We start from the raw sequence: 22,862 nt of genomic DNA, 5'->3' as shown, positions 1-22,862 counted from the left end.
TCCCTACACTGAAATTATCTGGAATTTACTGTTCTTCTTTTGTTCAGTAAAAATCTTCTTTATACTACAGCTCATGGAGCAGAGACTGTAAACTAGCTCCTTTGTAATGACTCAAAACATGAGAAGAAATAGAAAGGCAAATATGTAGTTTAGGTAGAGATTGCTTAGTGTAAGAGGTTAAGCATAGTATTCTGCACACGTGAATATTACAAATATTAAAAATACTACGGAGTATTTTTATGTGTTAGTGATGCTTTTGGGATAAAATCAAAAGTATGCCTGACTGTAGCATCCAGTTCTTAATCTGCCACACTTACGTTTTGTCCAGGAAATCCATGAGAGGTCGAAGCACAATCTCAGCATCAATGGCTGCACTGTTCTTATTGGCTGCTGCATTCCCATTTCCTCTCATTTGATTCAACTCATTGCTCATTTGTCTTACACAATCTTCAATTATAAATTGGAAACTATAGGATGGGGGAAAAAAAAAGAAGAGAATGAAAGAATTCTGAGAAAGAAAACAACATGCTTCAACAAGATTTAACTCTTTCCTGCACTGATGAAAACCTCTGCTTATTTTGCCCTTTTGGCTCCATTTGATTTTTCCTGTGTTTTGCACGGAGTCAGTGCCATCACAATCTTTGTGACTAGACAGAGTTAAAACATTTGGACTGTTTAAAACACTTTTTCACAAAAAAACCCCAAAACACTAAGATGTAGTTAGACTCTTCCTCCTAGAAGGCATCTTCTCCACTTCAAGGTGAGTGCAAACAAATTCTTGCTCCTCAAGTTACACCTGTTCAGCTTTTCTGAAAACTGTTCTGTTTTCTAACTGATATGGTTGAGTAATGTCTCTGACAGTCTCCTAGTGCCATTGATATGATACAGTCTTTGGTCAATACACTTAAACTGCAGAACAGCAGTTAAGCAGAGTCAAGTGTTTAGATGCAGAATAAGGCTCTGCACACACAGTAATTTGCTTTATGATGAACCGAATTTGTTTAGGAGCCATTTATGAACAGAAATGCAAATAGAAGCCACAAATATACCAGGCCTACTAACGTGAACAGACAAATGGCAAAGATTAACTTAAGGAAAGTGAAAGAGAATTTGCTACAATAGATACAAACATATTTAGGCAGTGAGCTGTTCCAGCTCCATGACTGACCATAAAAAGAGAATGCAAATCTCTACATGAAAACACCAGAAAGAGTGGAATCTTTTCCAAGTACACTTGGATGTGTACTTTACTACACACTTTAAAGCACTAGAGAAAAACAAGAAGAAGCTGCTCATGGAAATCGTTGAGACCGGTCTCTTCAATAAAAGCCAAAATAATGCATTGGCTTTTCTTGACATTAGCCATCTTTCTAACATCACATGTCTAACCTCACAAATCCCAGCAATAAGCTGACCCATGAGGAATATTCTGGCTATCTGGAGCATATCTCAGACTGAGCTATTGTTGGGTTTTCTTTTACAGAAACCAAGCTGGTTCATTCAGAAATAAGCCCTGGAAAGAAATAATATTCATGCACTGTCAATGATCAGAGAACCAGGACCTGGGAGCAAGAATAAAGCAAAATAATATGGCAAACTAAGTGCACTCAGAACAAGTGAACACTGTATATCCAGACAGTTCATTGATGGATTAAATAAGCAACTACAGATTCCACTTAATGAATACAACTACAGCACTAATTCCTCTTTCTTAGTTTCCTTTCTAATTTGAAACAAAAATAACTTGCAGATTCTTATAGCACAGGCACTGCTGGCACAGCACCATATTCATTCAAGACTGCAGAATGCACTCTGATTAATAAAAGATTTTGAGAGTAAGGCTCAGTAGACCATTTCTGCAGAGCCACAGGAAAGCAAATGACCCAAGATGACCATTCACAGTGACTGTTTGAAGCAGGCTGAATATAGGCAGACATCCCTGGCTGAAGTAGGCCACTTAGAAGAAGCTGTCAGTATCAGGAAGTAACATAAACATGGTCAGGGAGAAAAGTTTTAACACTGCATCAGGCAAGAACAAACTACTAATTTTTGTTTTCCAAAAAGCAGAATGAAAGTCAGCAGCCTCACCTCTGTAACGTGTTCATAGCCACAGATGTTTTTTTTCTTTACAGTGAGGTTACTGCAATAGTTTTCAGAGTCTAAACACATACTCACACACAAATGCACACCACTTCAGCAGGGCAGGAGCAAGCTGTACCTCAGGACGTCCAACCAACCACCCAGACTTAATTAATGAAGCAGATTTTTTTTGAACCAGAATATTTCTCTAAGGTTTGCATGAAAATAAGTTTGTTACCTTGTACCGTATGTTACGCTGAGTTCATCCAATACATTGCTTAGTTTCATCTGAAGTTCTTTTAGAACGGCACTAGCTTCAGGATCCAACTGCAAAGAGGTAAGTAATGTTATATTCTACTTACACATTACTTTTTGGGGAGTTTTTCCATTACAATTAATGAATTAGGAATTATATGTAATGATACACTGCACTATGGAAAACCAAATGTGGAAACACCTGTTATAACACAGGATTGCTTTAGTAGGCCTAAAAATTGAACTACCATTTAAAGAAAAATATTTGACCACAATGGTGAAGAATTACATTGTAAGAAATTAAAAGTGTGCCATTAAACAATGGCTTTCTATAGGGTGGTGCAAATTGTGTTGGCAGCCACAAGAATAGACTTACCATACAAGGCACACCAAGGGAGGGATTCATGAGAAGTTAGTGCTCGTGTTAATAATACTGCAGATGTTTTTATCTTTTAATTGTACATTTCACCACTGTTGGCAATTTTTTGTGATTTGTGTGGAAGATGTTTCCTTATTCCCATTAATGCAGTGTAAAAGTAGAACAGCCAGCACTGGAAAAGATGGCTTGAAGACTATCCATGCTGCTTCTACTGATATAGTCTGAGAGAAGGGAATCTATTAAATTTCAGTACTTCTGCTCCTAAAAGCCATTAAGACATACATAATTCAAGCACAGAGCAAGACATTCTGATGCAAAGGGAGAACAGTTCCTGCACCTCTGATACACATTTTCTAAATATAGGGGAGAAATACAGTTTTACATTTACAGGGATGGGGATCCATGCAGAGATATTTAATCAAAAAGGTACTCTGTTATCTTGATCCACAGCTTATTTATTCGCTATGCATTCTTTTTTCAAATTAAAAAAAAACTAATTACTTTTTATCTCCTTGAGATTTAGCATTTAGGAAAAATATTTGCAAGCCATTGTGGGATACGACTGATGATCATCAGGTCTTTCAGCTATCTATATCACAATGTTAAGGAATGATTTTCAATTATAATTCTCAAATTCTGGGCTCTGTTCTGCAGTAAGGTCAGACACAGATGATCTGACAATTTCAAAGGAAATTGTGCACTTAGAATACATAACCAGGTCTGTCTCTGTTTGCATGTTCATATCTTTCAACTGTGTGAGTAGCGTTCAGTGCTTATTCTTCATCTGATTCTTCAGAGTATTAAGTGCAGTAGGTCAGCTCTTTTGATCATACTTTAGAGATGGGGAAGTTGTGTCACAGCAGCCTGGGTAACTTTCATGAGACTACACAGGAATTCTAAGGCAAAGTAAAGAAAAAACAAACTGACCCCCCGCCAAAGACCTAATGTGTTCTAATCTTGGACCATCCTGTACTGTCCTTAGAGACCATATGTAGTTTAAAAGCATAGAAAATCCCTGATATTCATTACAGTTTTTGACAAAAATCTGAAATAGGTGACAAGGGGAATTGCCACACATCCTTTAGAACATACTCAGTGATGTGTAGCACTTTTCTGAGAAGCTCATATGTTAACACTGTGACTACTCACTGATTTCGTTTTCAATTACTCTGCATGGAGAGGACTTCTGTTGTTTATCCACTTCTTGTCTTAGTAGTTTCCCTGGCAGATACACACTGACAGTACACACACTTAAAGTGATTATTTTCCTCCATATGAAATGTGAGGATAAAAAAAGCTAATTTTACTGGAATGTGTACATTACAGTAAACTAAGGTTTACTAACATGGGCAAAGATTTTTTCAGGAAAAGCATTTCACTACGGAATTATATTGCTTCGTTTGGTGGGATACATACAGGGGAAAAAAATGTTGAGACCACTAGAATATTAACATTTAACAAATACTGAACATACAAGCATGGACACTGAACATGGTACACATCAGAGAAAGCACAAAATACCAGGCAGGCAGAAGACTCAAAATTTCTTACCAGATCATGCACAAGCTAGAGGATCAACTTGTTACTTGTTACTGGGACTACAAAGGCCAATGTAATTAACTTTCTATCAGAGGTTGTTATGATAACCAGAAAACACAATATATTTGCTAAATTCACCTGGAATTTGATTTGGTCTGGCCAAAATACTAATATCAGATTGTGGACATAAAACACATTATAGAAAGGAGCATGCAAGCGCTATACGTTTTAGAGGGCTTTGTGCTCACAAATTGCATGAACAAGTTTGTGTGTGCACAGCTGGAGGCATCTGGCAGGACATCCAGCCTTGTGTATACACATGCTCATGCTTATTAATGCAGTGTAATAGGGAAGATAAAGAGGTATGCGGGCTGACCATCCAAGTGTTAGACAGCTGGTGATGTTGTGATGGCTAAGAATATGTTAGCAAGGTTTTTAAATGTTACTGTTACTTTTGCTTAACTACTGAAAAAATATGTTAATTTGAGTGTCTCATCAGGAGTAAAATGTGCACTTTTCATTTTTCTTACTACGTGCTAGTCAGTTCCCAGGGCAAATCAGAAGGTCCCCATGCATTGTCCCTTGATTGGCATAATCCAAATATACCACAGCCACGACTCCCTTTTTTTTTTTTTTTCCTCTAATAATATAGCTAAGATGGGAAGTATTACGATGGCTCTACAATATGAAATTCTGGGGGGATTTCACAACTGATGATAATGATGGTTTTAGGGCAGCCTTCTGCGGTGGACATAAGTCATCTTTTGGTACCTCTGCACATTACAGACTGACCGCCGTGGATTATCTTTCATGCATACATTAATCAATTGATCCTTTAGTATAAAAAATATGTTCAGCTATGATGCCTTACTTCAAAAAAACAAAATATCTGAAAAAAAGGAAAATATTTCAGTGGAAGCATGAAGACTTACTGTCTCCCTCTTAAATATTCTAAAAGACTGTAGTACACAACATGACTACACCTTGCAAAAACATCAGTGTTGCAATAACAAGCTCAAAAAGGAATTTTATTTGTGCTTTAGAAGGATCTATTATTTCAGCGATGGTTTGAACAACTCCTTCTGACACATATTAAGCCAGAAAAGCATTGTGTGGGAAATGCACTATAGCTCTGTGCAAATGGTTTGCCTTAATGAAGTTGACAAGGTGCGAGACTTATGCAGGCTGACATAACTTTCTACTTGAGACAACATAGCCCTCAAAACCACTATGTAAAGGAGATAAGTTCCCAGATCAGTGATGAAGAGACTAATTCATTTCTCTAAGGCTTTCCAGTGACTAAGAGAAGTCCTCAGTGTCCTTGACTTGGCCAAGATTTTACTAGCAAGGAAGCAACAATAAAAACAATCTTCTCTGTTTCATGAGCCAATCTGTTTCTGGATAGTGCAGAGTTATTAAAGGAAGAGAAGAAGTGTATAAGAATTGAGGTAAATGCAATCTTTAATTCTTCATAGTAGTTGCTACTAGTAACAGTTTAAGTAAATAGACACAAACATGCTCAGCTGCAGGAGTCTCAGCCACCCAGATGTGGCTGAATGATGTATTTATTATAGGGCTAACCTAGCCCTAATATTAATCTACTTCGCAGTCAACCAGAAGGGAAGGATGAAAGCGAGACAAAAGGCAATGCTGATCCACATGTAGGAAGATGATCTACAGGGATGTATAGATATGAAAATGATATATCTATAGTATTTGGGTCACTTCTTTTTGTCCTCAAGTCTCATCTGCTCTATAGAGTTTGATAAAGAAAGAAAAAAAACCCAACCGTATGCCTGAACAAATTTTCAAGAAAACAAAAGAAAAAAAGTCCTAATTGAGCAGATTATTGCTGGGGCAAAAAAAAAGATGAGTGTCATTAACATGCCATATATAATTTGGGCATCAAAAGACAGAAAAGACCATTTATCCCTTAGGTTCTTAGGTTCCATTTACAGTTCACAGTATGTGCAGGGTTAATCTTAATATATATTGATAGGTGCCAAAAATCTGAATTTTTTAAAGAGCAAACTTATTTCAGTAGTAGAAATGTTATTAACCTGTTAACGTATAAATCATATTTCTCTATCAGTTCTTAACTCATTGGGCTTTCTTAGGTTAATAAATATTTTTTAATTATTTTACCATCATCTTAAATAATAGGGCTAATTTTTACCCTCAACAGAACATACTCAAGAATTTGTTGGCACACTTCACAAGAGCTGGTAATTATGGATTATTAAATAGATAATTAGAAGTTTGACTATTTCTGAATGCTAAACAAAAGCAGAAAACACTTCTGCTGAACAGCTGAAAGAATAAGAAAAAAAGAATACTTAACCATTATTGTTTCCAAAAGCTGCCTGTCTAAAACCGATTTTTTTTTTTTTAAATACATAGAAGCCTCGGAAAAGAGTTAAAGATATGATTAATTCAGCTGCTTTCAACATAATGTGTTAGACTGAGCTATTCCATGCTGTAATTTAATGTGTGCTAGTATGGACATAATCATGTTAACTGCAAATTTAGTAGTGCTTCTGTAGGAAGCTACAGAGATGCAAATTACTTTTGCATGAATTAAATGTAACCTCTCTAATCTGAATTCCATTTACCTGCAGTTTCATGAGTCTAATTGCTTATAGTTTCCTAATGGGACCGCCAGGTTACTTCTGTTCAAAAGACAAAAAGTAGTTTTGCATACTGTCCATACATCTGGGAAAGATACAGGTATTTACCAGATCCGTCAGTTTAGTAATTCTCTTTGTCTCTGACAGACACTACCCTTCACCCCACTCCCAACTACCTAGGTACTGCCACTGCTTTAAATATGTAGGCCTTTGACTTTATAGATTTAAAGATGCACACTTCTGAACTATTGGCTGAAGTCTGGGCCTTTGTCATGCCATAAAAGTCTCTAGGACCACATACAGATTCCTATATGAATTCCTAAGCATTACATATAAAGTTGGAACTTACTGGAGTGGAAATATGATTTACCTACAGGCAATGTAATGCTCTTGAACGTAAACAGCCTTCTTTTGCTCTCTTTTTTTTTTTGATCCTAATTGCTGTAACTCATTTCTGCCATGTTCTGCCATCTGGTGAAAAGCAACACAAGCATTAACTTTTTTCTTTCCCTTTTATCAGCTTCCAACTTGTCAGACATGAAAAAACGATTTAGTGCAATGCATAGACTCCTTTTGGACGAAACAAACAGGAGCTAAACCAAAATTCTACCTAATGATCATCTGTTCCCATGATTTTTGACTTACTTAATTTTTAAAAAAAGAAAGTGGCTTGAAACCCACTTCACTCCTTCTTAACAGGGTAGACTGATCTCCAGCTTTGCTACAGCACAAGAGAAAAGTTAATAAACCTCATATCATTCAGACTATTTTATTTTAATGGAAGGGGAGCCGAAAGCCCAGGTTTTTCTCTATTTATAGAGATCCCTGCTCTGAAATATGCAATAAGTCTACTCTGAACATAGGGACTGCTCCTTGATTGTGGTATTTTGACTGCATAGTTTGAAAGACATACTGCTCACAATGTGACACTGAGGAGATTAACAACATTTAATTTTTCTAAGAATTAGTTTTGCTTCAGCTGAACGAGGTGTCATTATCCTGCGGCTTACTCACAGGAATGACTCTTCACGGGAATCATAGAATGTCTTAGATTGGAAGGGACCTTAGAGATCATCTAATCCAACCTCCCTGTCATGGGCAGGGACGCCTCTCAACTAGATCAGGCTACTCCAGGCTCTGTCCAACTTGGCCTTCAACACCTCCAGGGAGGGGGCAGCCACAACGTCTCTGAGCAATTTATTCCAGAGTCTTGCCGCCCTCGTACTGAAGAATTTCTTCCTAAGAATTAGTCTAAATCTGGTCTCCTTCAACTTAAACTCATTTCCCCTTGTCCTATCAGTGGACACTCCTGTAAACAAAGTCCCTCTCTGGCCTTCCTGTAGGTTCCCTTCAGGTATTGGAAGGCAGCTATTAGGTCCCCCCAAAGTCTTCTCTTTTCAAGACTGAACAATCCCAGCTCTCGCAGCCTGTCCTCGTAGCAGAGCTGCTCCAGCCCCTGGATCATCCTTGTGGCCTCCTCTGAACACGCTCCAACAGATCCATGTCTCTCTTATGGTGGGGACACCAGAACTGAACGCAGTATTCGAGGTGGGGTCTTACAAGAGCAGAGTAAAGGGGCAGAATCACCTCTCCTGATCTGCTGGTCACACTCCTCTTGATCCATCCCAGGATGGGGTTGGCCTTCTGGGCTGCATGAGTGCACTGCCGGCTCATGTTGAGCTTCTCATCTATCAGCAACCCCAAATCCTTCTCTTCAGGGCTACTCTCAACCCACTCTGAACCCAGCTTGTATTTGTGCCTGGGACTGGCGCGACCCAGGTGCAGGACCTTGTGCTATGACTTGTTTTCTTCCAGCAAGGCAACTGCTTACAGATTTTATTGTTGGCTCTGTTTCTTATAAGTACCAGCTCAATAAGCAAATGGGCCATCATCAGCGTTTATGCTCTTGGAATACTTAGACAAATAAATATTCCAATTTGAAGACAAACATCTTAGAGGCACTTTGATATGGGTGACAAAAAAATTGAACATGAATGAATTTTTCTCAAGAATTTCCCCTAATAAAAACCAAAAATCCCTTGGAATGTATTTTTTAGATCTTTTTTTTTCTTAGACCATGGATGGGAGATACATTTACGGTACCTAACAAGAGGATTTTAGAAAAATATCTCTGAATTTTCTCCAAGGTTTGCATGTTGCACCAGATTTGTAGGAAACGTTGCTTTGATACTGTAACACCCTTAATAATTCATCCTTGTTAACTTCAAAAGAGAAAGCAAGAAGGATGAGAAGTGATGAGAGATTTTAAAAGAAAACTGCTATGAAAAACCTTGGTTTTTTTAATTTTTTAATTATATAAGCTATTGGGAGCAAAGGGAAAACTAGCATTTTCTTGAGAATAACGGAACATTGTGGAGATTCCAGAAAATATTTTGATTTGAAAATAATATGATAATTATAGACACAAACTGCTACACTTTCCTCTGCCCCTGTAATCACCAGGATTTATGGACATTTAGCTTTTTTTTATGATTCATGACATTCGACACACAGATTGGATCCAAGACCTTAATACAAAAGTCCTTGGCACAGCACTGAACATGGAAAATGAGTATTTCTAATATCTAGAGGGTGAAAGGGGCTTAATAGGAACCACAAAACTATAGCCATATCTTGAAGATAAATATGTATCTTCCAAGTTTGTTATGAAATTTTCAATTATGACACGTCTGCAGAAGTTTATTTCATGTTCTCTAAAGCAGCAAGTATATCTGCCATTGCAGTTTCAAAAATCTCTTACTGGCTCATCAAATTTTCCTCACCATAAAGTTAATAATCTAGGTTTATTTGGAAGGTACTATTCACTGCATGTGCATGACACAGGGGATTATCTTACCTCTTCAGCATCCTGCTGTGGATGTGGAAATAGGAAAAAAATCTATTTTCCAATTCTCTCTACAATGTGGTCACATCAGCTCAAAGTTTTGTGAAACTATCAAACTGCAGTCTCAGCAAGAAAATGATGTGTAACTCCTTTTTAAAAGGATAATAAGGATAGTATATTCATGATCTTCATATTGCTTTTTATTAAGACAAAGGATTCTATACCTTGAAAATATGTTAATTTCTTAATTAGCTATCAAAACGTCAAAGACTACAATCAGTAAGGTATTGAAGAGCGTATTTATGTCCTTTACTGTTGAAAAGACTTCAGGCACTTTTAAACCTTTTGAAATACAAAAGGAGATAAAGCTAAGCATGCAGTAGCAGCTTCTGGTGAAGTGGTGCCAAACTGTGATTACAAACAGGCTCTCAGATACTGAAAAGTGCACTTAATGTTTATAGATTTATTTTTTTTAGAAACTCTGAAAGACTTTACACTATCTGCCTAGTAAAACTTTTCAATTTAGAGTGTCAACTGAATGCCCAAGCATAGCTCTTTTTGATTTTTGATCATAGGGAATTACACAAATACATCAATGGAAATTAGTAGGAAATGTGACTGTTCTTAGCCTTAGAAAATACAGTCAGGAATAATAAAAGATGCTTACTATCACAAACCTCATAAGAGAATCTCTCTCCTTCTTTCTTCTGCTCAATCGATTGCAAGTCAAAGGCATTAGACAAAGACATGACACATTACAGACAAAGCACAAAGCACATATTCTACAAACTTTTCAAATACAGGCAAAACATACCAATACATAAAAAAAGCAAAGTATAGTCCAATACAAACATTAAAATAAAACTGGCACTACAGTTTTCAACACAAAACACCCAGTACTAGTTCAGCTTTACAGATCATTAGCATGTTCCTGTGAAACAGTGTTAGGTCTTCTAGTTTTGTCAGGACATTAAATAGTTTTTGTAGTCTTTTTAAAAAAAAAAATTCATTTTATTTTCAAGAGAAAGTGAAGGCTGTGAGTAGGTCAAAACCATGGTGCTAATGATCTCTAAGGAACTCTGAATGAACCAGAAAACAAATATGACTCACCTCCTTTCCTCCCATGGATTCAAACATTTTCTCAAGCTGGACTCTTAATTGTTGAATGTTGTTCATCAAGATACAGGGCTAAAAAGAAAGCATCAAATGTGAAAATGTGCATGTTATGTTCTTTATGAATATGTCTATTCACAGCCTCTGCACTAAGACTTGGTCCTAAGCAGCCTTACACTCATGCAATTGTAGTTTTTAGAGGAGGATCTCAGGTTTCCAACTCCTGTTGCCTTCCCTTCCTTCTTTAATTCACACTCGTCTTTGCCCAGTCAGCAAAACCACTCACCCACTACGCCCATAAGACAATGTTGACCCCCAGGAAGCTGAATATCTTCTCCCAACCAGCGGGGCAGTTTTCAGATCCCAGTATTTCACATCCTGAACCTTACATCCCATACAGCTGCTAGTCATAGTTAATATAATTACATCTGGTGGATTAATGCAAGTAGTACATTATCCATTACCATTTGGAGAGTTGACATGATAATTGTCAAAGTACTTTGAGAGTAAAAAGAGATTGCCAGATTGCTTTCGAGACCCAGTCTTTGCAGAAAACTGTGATAGCACTGTAACCCAGATAAAAGCTGATCCTTAAGTGTTTTAGTAAATCAACAGACAATTCAGTTAATAACAGAATAATATTTAAGAAATGTACATTTTTCATTGCTTGAAAAGTTGGCGAATAGATTAGGCAACAGAATTCTGTAAACATGTTATTTTAATCTAAAAATATTGCTGCCTAAGCTAATTTTTTTAAGGCAGAACACAAAGTAAAAGACAGCAATTGTTGGATAAATACGAGGTAAGCAAGTAAAACACAGGTAAAATTAAGAAGCTTTTTACAAAATTACAGAAGAAAAGATCTATTACTCGAATTTTTGTATACTCAGATGACATTATATTGGTGTGGGGGAAGCAATAAGACAATGCTTGCTAAAAGAGATCTGACTGGTCACTGTTAGTGTGTTATAGTGCATGACTGGACTAATTCAGACACGGAAGTAATGCATTTCAATAAAACACATACAGTTTCTTCCAGACAACAAGAAGGTGATGGAATTATTACAATGATTGATACTCATTGGTACCTTTCCAGTAAAGAGTATGTTCCAACGTAGTGCTGAAACATGGGGATTAGATTTTGGCATTCAAAAGATCAATAGCATGATTTAGCTTTAATTAGTTCTACATACTCTCAAAGGAATTTGGTGTCAGAGTTCTCAACTAAAGAAAAAGAAAAAGAAATTTATCTAATTCTTAACACTTACATTAAAGTAAAGCATGCTATCCGTCCTCCTGCAAGACAGCTAGCTTTGTCTAAAGGCTGAAATATCTCCTTCTGTCTCAAAAAATCCACAAACCTCACTTCTGTTTATCTACCTTCTATTAATTTAGGATCACTAAGGCTGCAGCCTCCCACTCCTGTGCTGTCTCCTCTTTTCTGGCATACTAATTATCCTGGAAATTATCTGCAATATCACAAATCAATGACAATAATTTCTGATAGGGGAATAAGTAGCTGAAGATAACATCTTGATTCTTTTATTCAAAACTAGTGAAAATGCCTTTGAGAATATACTGAAGCTATGAGATAAATACTTCATACTGAGACAGTTTTCAAAGTTTTCTTTGAGGCTAGCTAGGTCGTTCTTTCAGAGCGTAACCCTACCTTGGCTTAATGGAAAAATTTCTATTTCTGTCACTAAATAACAGAACCAGGGCTTAAAAACATTCCCATTATTTCATTATCATTTTGCCCTTCAGAATACCCTGCAGAAATGTACAGGAATCAGACAGCCAGATGCAACAACACGTAAAAGTGAGTGGCAAGTACAATACATAAAACCAGATTTGCTTGTGAACTCTGACAGGAGGTGGAAGATAAGATGTTTTTACATTAGATGCATATCTTTATGAAAAAACACCTCTGGTATGCTTTTATTGGAACAGTTTATGAGCACATTTTATAGTGCTTAATAAAAACAGTAAAAGTATTGACAAGAAAAAGAATGGCAAAATGTAACTTTAATCATAAAAGTATTTGTTTCAATCTCTTCTATCAACTCTAATGGAGGAGATGGACTTTTAATGTAGCTGAGAATACCAGCTCAAATGGTCTTTTATCAAGCTAAAAGCATGTATTTTGAAAGAATAGCTTGTAGTAAAAATAATTTATGTCTTCCAAAGGCATTTGATATAATACTTTATATCATAATGAGATTAAGTCCATCTAAAGAGTTAGTAAAGACTGGCATACCACGGTGACTTCAGAAACCAATCACTCCAACAATTAAAAAAAAACATCCATTGGACAGACCAAAAGACTACACAGTTTGATTTGTTGACTCAGCGTTATGTACCAAAACTCATTTCTTCTGGAAAGATGGAAGCTTTATTTAGTACTAGTATTAAATTTAAAGAAATGGAAAAAAATAGCTACAAATTTTATTTCTTTTCTATATTGAATTTTGAGAATAGTTATGGCTCATACTGGGTCAAACATTTTAGATAAAGCTTGGTTTGGACTGATTAACAGTTAAAAGTAGAAGACGTGTAATGCATTTACTCCTCCATCCTGGGGAGAGAGAGCTTTGTGTACTTTGCAGCTCTGTATTTGCCCTGGAGGGGAGAGAGGTAAGGAATATGCAGAAAGTCTATCTGTAGAATTAAAAATGCATGGAGATTAACATCCAGCTAGACTATGGGGAAAAAAAAGGCAACATGGTGTGTTGGTCTATCACGTATCAACTGGTATTCAGTGATAGGATGTGTAAGAATGATTAAAAGCTGTTTCAGGAGAGGTTTAGACTGGACAGTAGGAATCATTTCTTTACTGAGAGGGTGGTCAAACACTGTAACAGGCTTCCTAGAGAGGTAGTTGATGTCCCAAGCCTGGCGGTGTTTAAAAGGCATTTGGGCAATGCCCTTAATACCAAGGAATGCCCTAAAATACAGAGGGAGCTAATCGCTGCTCTGGCGTCAGTCAGCCTCGTGTAGTTGTCGTGGTTTAATCCCAGACAGCAACTAAGAACCATACAGCCACTTGCTCCCTCCTCCACCCTCCAGTGGGATGGGAAGGAACATCAGAAAAAAGTAAAACTCATGGGTTAAGATAAGAACAGTGTCATGACAAAATTAATTATTAATAATAATAACAATAATGAAAAGGAATCTAAGAAAAAGAGAGAGAAACAAAACCCAGGAAAATACAAGTGATGCACAATGCCATTGCTCACCACCCACTGATCAATATCCGAGCAGCGATCAGCACCCCCTGGCCAAATCCCCCCAGTTTATGGATTGCACATGACGTTCTAAGGTACGGAGTATGCCTTTGGTGAGTTTAACTGTCCTGGCCTTGCTCCCTCCCAGCTGCTTGTGTACCTCCTCTCTGGTAGAGCACGGGAAACTGAAAAATCCTTAATTTACTATAAGAACTACTTAGCAACAGCTAAAACATCACTGTGTTATCAACATTATTCTCCCATGAAATCCAAACCACGGCACTGTATTGGCCACTACAAAGAAAATTAACTCTGTCCCAGATCAAATCAGGACAGTGACAGTAACACTGCTCATAAGAAGAACCAGCAATAATTGATATTAGGTGTGATATATGTCTTTCTGAGTTTTATTACTCTGTAGATGTTGGTGACCTCTAGGTTATGACACCATCTCACACTACAGGGAGCATTCGCGCGAATGAGTGTGTCCTCAAGCCATGCACAGGGATGTGACAAATATAGCTGAGATCTGTGCATGAGCTATATAAGGGCCGTACTTTTAAAGGCGAATAGTATGAGGGTGGTGCTGCAGTTATGCACCTAACTGCAGATTGATACATCTGTACAACACACTACTAAGTATAACAGTGCTAAATGCTGCCTGCCTCGGGACAAGTGGCTTTGATTGAATATCAACGATACTGAAAAATCAGTTTACAAGAACAATTTTCCTTAGTCATGTTAAGCTATTGATAATGCCTTGATCTGCTTAACCACATCTTTAGCGTCCGCATCTCATTTATTTGAGTCCATGGCAATCTGGTCGTTCATTAGGGAAGTAAGCAGTGAGGCAACAAAGCAGCACACAATTTTCTTCTCACTGCTACATGGAGTGCAGCACCGAGAAAAAGTCTGCAGACGCTCCACTGTTCAGGGAGCAATAACCTTATAAACTCTCTAATAAATAAATTGAGAAATAGAAGCAAGCCAATGCAAGACAAAAACAAAACTATTTCCTTTTGTTCGGAAAAAATTATGAAGATATATTCACAATATTCACCATTATATAAGACTATTAGCCAGGAAGTATTTCTGGCCATCTCGTAATTTTTTTTTTCTACTTTAATACTAAAATTATTAATTAGGATTTTTAACTAAATCTAGCTATTCCAGGTTTTACAAAGCAATGTAAGCAGCTAGGAAAACATGCTGACCTTATTAAAAAGTAAAGCAAAACTCCCACCATTCATGCATTTTCTCATATACAAAAGTGATTACATTTTCAAAAAGTACAGTAAGTAATTTAAAGGTAATTTCTGAGACAGAAATAAAAACCAGCTTTTTACTCACCACGTTGTCTTTATCACAGTATGAGCTGAAGTAATTTGAAATAATTACAGCATACTGAAGAAGCACCTTGTTGATAGTCTAGGAGAGGAGAAGAATCTTTTAAAAGGTAAATTTCATAACATAAAATGAAAATAATAAAAACACAGAAAAAAATTTATACAAATTTACAGTTTATTAATTTACATTTTTTTTTAGATAACATAAACAATCATGAGCACATTTTCAAATCCCTGCAAAACAGGTGGTGCGCTGTTCTTAAAGGAACATAATCTTCAGTATCAGAAATACTTTCATTTTGTGTTATTGCTTTGGAGAGGCATTGAGAGCTCTGCTCCTTGCAATGTATTACATACTTACTGGAACGGTAGCAAGCTCAAAAAATTCTCTAGGGTGACAATGCATTGATTAAAAATGTAACGGAAAAGTAAGACCAAAGGAGCACTGTTCAAGGCCTGGCAATATGAACTTACTCTGCAATAATCATGTAAATAGGAACTTTGTTTGCAAATGGAAAATTGTTGCAAAGGAAGAACAAGAATAGATGAAAATAAAAACTTTGTAAAAGCCATCAGGACTACAATGGAAGTCTAAAGTTTGTGAAAAAATGTTTCAATACAGTTAGAAAGCTGGCCTAACAAAGTTGAGTTTACAGCAAATGAAGAAGAACTACCACCTCAAGGCTTCAAGCAAAAATACTTTATTGCCATACCTTGATTTTTTTCTTCCCTTGCAGTGATTAATTAGATAGTTGCATTTCACTGAATTGCCCCATTAATGGAATTGTAATTAGTGCTTAGCAAGAATAATAATTGTATAACAAATATAGATATGAAATCTCAGAGAGGATAGAACCTCTCAAATTGATAAATGATTTTGACAAAGTAGATGAAAAAGCAGTCTTAACCCACAGACAACATGTCTTTCTAAGGATCCCCGTCAGAGGCAAAAGAAATTGATTCTAAACAACACTGCGATTAGCTTTTAAGTACATGGCAACACAATGTCATTGTCTCTGAAGTTTAGTTGAGATGCATTGACTTTAATTTACCTTTGCAAATCTTCTCATTAAATGAGATAGTGCTTCTGGATTAGGACACTCCAGTTTCCTAATAATCTCAAAGCTTTGGTTGAGCTGTGTAAAGACATCAACCACAGAACAGGAGAAGAGGGCATGATCTGATGTTTGCTGGAACTAGAGAGAAACATTCAAATGAATTAATACTTGTTCAGAGATCAAAACTGTATGAACCGATTCTCTTACACTTGAAATTCCTCCTAAAGTCATAAAAAGTAATAAATATTTATTTTTAAAAAGTCTCGTTCAGAATACTGACAAGTGTCACTTTTCACATTTCCATTACTTCGAAACCTCTTAAAAACAAAAACAAAATTTCATGACATCAGTATCACATCAAGGTGAGCAAAATCATAGATTGAAGTCTATGAGGAATTTAGGTGGATGGAATTAGAGCAGGAATTTGTTCATAGGGTTATCTTCCAAAAACTGTTACTGACTGTGCATCTTGTGAAGTCTAACAAGAATACTGCGGGACCAAATGTTACTTCTGGTTTTGCAATGTTAAGTAACTGTCTTAATATTTTCTTTACTGTCTTCTTTAAAAAATAAAGGCTCACCCCATCCTTTTTGTCTCTTTCTAGTGCTCCATGAAGAAATTCCATTGAGACATCCTCATTTTCATCCAGCCACTGAATGACAAATGGTTCAAACCACCTGAAAATTAAAACCATTTTTTTTAAAGTAAAATCCTTTTCAAATTAAAAACAATTTCACAAAGATCTTGAAAGTAGAGATGCCATACCACCCAGCAGTTTGGCATGTTGTGTCTTCATATCTGTTTTAGTAGCTAAAAAAAGTCTATCATCCCAGAAAAATTCTGGTAACCACACATACTGTGACTACCAGAAGGTCCTTCAGGCTTCAGTTTCACAATACTCTAACTGGTCTATGCTAGTGACATAAAATCAGCAGTAGGCACCAGAGAAACATGTCCATGTTTCACATATTCTGCACATTTTTTTTAATTTTAGAATGTGCCTTGTATCAATATTGATTATTTGCTAACATTTATTTTTTATTTGTATGCGAAACAACTCTGATAAAACTTTGCTTTAAGAAAACATCAACTGTATTTTCTTTTTCTTTTTTTAAAATTAGCATTAACACCAGGCCCCAATCTACCTTGCCAAATCAGCAGACTTGCAGAAGATTAAGGAATGAGATTAAGAATAGCTCATATAAAAGGACAGGACTGAATGTATTAATTGCAGGAATAAAGGCGAAAAAAAAAAGCCAGCAGCTGAATATTAACCCAATGCAGTAAGAATAATTTCAGTAGGACATCCCATTATCATTGTATCTTTATCCAAATTTGCGTATGAAACAAATGCAGAGGCCTGTAACTAATACTACTTCTGTTCCCACATTTCTTGCCTTCCTCAGGCATTTTCTGACCAAAGTGTTCCGTTATCCAAGAAGACCTGCAGTTAACAACAGTTGGATAAAGCACCCTATGAAAAAACTAATTGCACTTTTAATACCTGCACTATTTAATCTGATAGACTGACGAATTAAAAAGAAGGAAAGTGCAAAGAGTTGTTAGTACTATGCAGTTTGAGATCTTGCACAAACTTGAGCATATTTCACTAAAATAGACCTTAAACAAGCTCAGATTCATGGGAGACTTCCCTACACACTACTTACAGAGAATATTCAGGCACTGCATCCTTGAAAGCAGAGAGCTCTCGCACATACTCATTATAAAACCATTTCACTTTGAAGTGCAAATTCATATAATCTGTGCTTTTGCATAACCGCTGCTTTTCATGTTCTGTAACAGAAGGAGTTGAAATAAAAGCATTTAATAGCATTCTAACAATAAATAACTTTCTTGGGCTTCAGTGCACTAGTGACAATAATACAGTACTCACATTTTAAAGCACAATTAGCTTGTTTTTTTAAAAAGGTAGCAGTACCCATAGTTTTAATACTCAGGTTCTGAGAACCCTTAGGAAAACCAAACCAAAACAAAGACCACTCCACAAATTAGGCTTTTCACCTCTCTTCACAGCAGTGAGAAAACCCCACAAATTTGTTGACTCTGGTTTTGGTTGTTACAAAATGATTAAGAAGGTCTGTCAGGTGTCAAGTTAGCCAAGACAACTATAGCTGTGTAGTGGCCAAATGCAGTAACAACTACCACTGCCAGTCCCCTCGAGCTGCCACCCCAGGTGCTCTACTGCTGCAGTCTTTCACCGCATTAGCTAACGGGCACTTTATGCTTGCCCAAATCTTTCATTTCCTTCTCTCACAGCAGGAAACCATGGAGCCACAAATCGCAGGCAGAGTACACAGCTTCCTAAAATCTCCTCTGCTCTCATCTATTTGAGGTGCCATGTCACTTGCACATGCTCCCTCAGAAGACTAATCTCTTTTCCCAGCTCCTTTAAAAAAGGGACCTAATGCAGATGCTTGGCAGGAATGACACTCTTGTGCAAGTAGTATGCATTAAGAACTTATCTCTTTCCAACCTCCTTTCTGCTCCTTATTCCTGCTTGCATCATAACATAGTATTACACACTTTCTTCATATAAATTTGGAAGTGAACTCGATTTTATATAACACTAGAGGCATCCCGTCCTCTGTCATATACACACCTGAATATATCACTCAATTCTCTGTCAGTGCAAATGCATTGTGAAATAAACATTTTGTGTTTTTTGGACCTGACCAGGTGTATTAACAGAAAATTTTTATTGTTATTATTATGCCAAATCAGCACTTCAGTAATACCACTGTGACATAAGAGAAATTATTGTTTCAGAAACATATTGTTACACAGTTAATCACTAGGGTTTGCGAGAATCAGCTTATGAAATGCCCTTGTGGGCTCTTACTGTGTTTTTAGCATTATGTTAGCATTTTCACCTTCTGTGGCTTTTCATCACAATTCAGAAAAATCAGTAACCAGTTTCTATCTAAATATTGCAGTTCTTCATGCCCAATTGCTACTTCAGAGTACTACAAATTCTCCCTAGCATAATAGCATTGGTTACTAGCCTTAAACAGAACCACAGAGAGAAAGATGTCTGTTCTTACTTTCTATCAACTTAGGGAATATTATTTTTTTATTCTGGTAGAAGTTTTTCTACAATTTACTATTGTAGACAGCTAGATGAAACATTTGCTCAATAAAAGGTAATTCTTACAAGTGAGACCAATCTTTGGCTGAGAACAATTGTCTTACTGCTAGCAAATTCAGTGCACATCTACTGCCTAAGTCATTATTAAGAAAAATCTGTCTTATATTGCATCCCAAAAGAAAAGAATTTCTGAAATGAAAAGCACTTTTTCATTGAAGTATTGCATAAGTGGGTTATTAGATTACACAATGAAACTTAGGAACGTTTGCTATATTATTATATGCCAAGGAAATGCTTATTTAAATTTCAAAAATGAGCTGCTGCCAATGATAGGCAAACCTGTGCAGCAGGGTACAACTTACACAATACCATTCATTGATATTTTTTTAACTTTAGATCTAAATTATAACACTTTAGAAATGAGCAGAAAAGTAATTTATGAGTGACTTTTTTTTTTTAATCCAGGCTGTTATACCTTGTAAAGAATATTTTAAGTCTCCAAGGATATTACTTGTTGCCACATATAAGTGAAAAATGCATCCTCAATTCCTAGTATTAATGAATCAGAACATCAGAAAATAAGATCTACCAAGTCATTTTGTATCCACATGCATAGTACCTTTTCAATTTATATAAATAAAAGAACAGATAAAACAGGTGTCTGTATAAGTAAGACCATGAGAATTTTCACTGGATGATACTAGATGGGTTTATCCACAGTAACCATGGATTCCAGTTAGAAAGCATAGGAATATCCCTGTAGGCATTCTGAATTTAGAGTAGGACTCATGAATTGCGTTGTTAGTTTCTGAAAAACTTTCACAAGTTAATGGGAAATGTGACACAACATGGGATATATGTATGCAGTTTGGAGACACAGGACGTTTTTCCATTGCTGGCACCTTGTTTTCCTATACAGATATATCCAGTTTGGACTTTCTAGAAGACAGAAGTAGTAGCTGCACAATATAATCCTTTCTAAAAAAGCTCACTCTTGCTTTGCAAAACTGTTATAATACTAATTTAGTCTTGAAATAAACCTGCTAATTGTAGACTGTGCAAATGTGCTCAGCAGACAAAAATACTAGACCCTTTTCATAATTAATTTTAGATAAACAGAATCTCCAGTATAATAAACCTAATACTACTAATTTTTTTTTGGGCTGCTATTTTTATGAAACATTCCTTGTAGTGCAATATACTTTTATAAGCATCTATTAACCTAACAAGTTCGATTTTCAAGCGACAAGCGGTATTCCTTGGGTTCTGTTCTGAGTCAGCGACATGGACAATGGCATTGAGTGCACCCTCACTAAGTCTGCAGGCGACACCAAGCTGTGTGGTGCCGTGGACTCACCTGAGGGAAGAGATGTCATCCAGAGGGACCTTGACAGGCTTGAGAAATGGGCCAGTGCAAACTGCATGAGCTTCAGCAAGTCAAACTGCAAGGTCCTGCACCTGGGCCAGGCTAACCCCAGGCACAAATCCAAACTGGGCACAGAGTGGGTTGAGAGTAGCCCTGAAGAGAAGGATTTGGGGTTGTTGATAGACAAGAAGCTCAACATGAGCCGGCAGTGCGCTCGTGCAGCCCAGAAGGCCAACCGCATCCTGGCGTAGCCAGCAGGTCAGGAGAGGTGATTCTCCCCCTTTACTCTGCTCTTGTGAGACCTCACCCTGAATACTGCGTCCAGTTCTGGTGTCCCCACCATAAGAGGGACGTGGATCTGTTGGAGCGTGTTCAGAGGAGGCCACAAAGATGATCTGAGGGCTGGAGCAGCTCTGCTATGAGAACAGGCTGCGAGAGCTGGGATTGTTCAGTCTGGAAAAGAGAAGACTTTGGGGGGACCTAATAGCTGCCTTCCAATACCTGAAGGGAACCTACAGGAAGGCTGCAGAGGGACTTTTTACAAGAATGTCCACCAATAGGACAAGGGGAAATGGGTTTAAGTTGAAGGAGACCAGATTTAGACTATTTCTTAGAAAGAAAGTTTTCAGTACGAGGGTGGCAAGACTCTGGAATAAATTGCCCAGAGATGTTGTGGCTGCCCCCTCCCTGGGGGTGTTGAAGGCCAAGTTGGACAGAGCCTGGAGTAGCCTGATCTAGTTGAGAGGCGTCCCTGCCCATGACAGGGAGGTTGGATTAGATGATCTCTAAGGTCCCTTCCAGCCTAGGCCATTCTATGATTCTATGATTCTTTAGCAATTGCTAAAGAAAGCTGAAGATATTCCTAAAGCAGCAAACAACTAGAAACTGCAATACAACTACTATGTTTGCTTTTGATGTTTGCAATGTCATAGTATTTTCTCAATAAAGTCATGATCATGGCTTACTAAGCAGAAATATCTGCATAACACTAAAGACATAATGCCATTTAACAAACTGGAATAGAATCTCTTTCATTGCAGAATCCTTTTACCTTTTTAACCCTGAGGTAATAACAACAGTCTGAGTATCCATGTAACTTTTTAAATGCATTAGTTGCTAAAAAAGAAAAAAAGGGCAATCTAACAACCTTCATAAAAGACGAACATTTAAAATATTCAGGTAATCAATTTGATATTGCGTTCAACTCTAATTTTCCCTTATTTAGGTACAAAAGTTAAGAGCGATTTTTTTTGTTAGCCACTCTAATGAGATGGTTTTCAAGAATATTTCAAATTCTTATGAACAAGAACTGAAAAAAGGAAATTTGTCTTTAAATAATGAAAAAATTGACTAGATGTACATAAGCATATATGAATACCTAAGATAAAAAGCTTGTCCAGCTTCCATGCTTTAAAGATAATGTTATGGAGATTAGTAACTACTACAAAGAATATTTGTGTAGCAAAGTAATTATATCACAATCAGTTGGTTTGACTGTTAAATACATTCTATTGCACTACAGTTTATCAAACTGGAAACGATTGAGACTAAGCACAAATTTCCCATCAAAATTAAGATACTATTTTCAACCATTGTGACATAATTCCATATTATTTGCAATAATTACTTAACAACCGTTCTAGAGTCTACCAGCTGCATATTTCATCTATTTCTTTCAGAACTGCAGTTTCAGAAAACCTGCTATTTCCCAACTTTTGGTCATATAATTGGGAAGTAAATGCATGGCACAAACTGAGTATGGCTCAGGCAAGAATAACTCTTAATGAAGTCCTATGAGGAACGATACTGATCAAGCATGAATTGGAATTCCTCCCTCTGAATCACCATTGCAACATGACACCCATACAATGCACTCATATTCTGGATAAAAGTAGAAGCTGACATTTTGGGTATCTGATCCCAA

The 22,862-nt window shown here is 36.8% G+C and overlaps 1 protein-coding gene across 1 annotated transcript in view; it reads right to left on the bottom strand.

Moving 5' to 3' along the window:
• Positions 1–22,862, bottom strand: part of UNC13C (unc-13 homolog C (C. elegans)) — a 136,504-nt gene that overhangs the window by 17,244 nt on the left and 96,398 nt on the right. The window contains exons 19-25 of the mRNA XM_009869223.1: positions 18,134–18,260; positions 17,047–17,143; positions 16,460–16,603; positions 15,412–15,489; positions 10,835–10,912; positions 2,318–2,406; positions 318–467 (exon numbers count right to left, since the gene is read on the bottom strand). Coding sequence (XP_009867525.1) covers positions 318–467; positions 2,318–2,406; positions 10,835–10,912; positions 15,412–15,489; positions 16,460–16,603; positions 17,047–17,143; positions 18,134–18,260 — 763 coding nt within the window. The remainder of the gene's footprint in view (positions 1–317; positions 468–2,317; positions 2,407–10,834; positions 10,913–15,411; positions 15,490–16,459; positions 16,604–17,046; positions 17,144–18,133; positions 18,261–22,862) is intronic.

Source organism: Apaloderma vittatum, unplaced genomic scaffold (genome assembly GCF_000703405.1).
Source record: "Apaloderma vittatum isolate BGI_N311 unplaced genomic scaffold, ASM70340v1 scaffold9145, whole genome shotgun sequence".
NCBI lineage: Eukaryota > Metazoa > Chordata > Aves > Trogoniformes > Trogonidae > Apaloderma > Apaloderma vittatum.
This window is presented reverse-complemented; position numbering and strand designations above follow the sequence as displayed.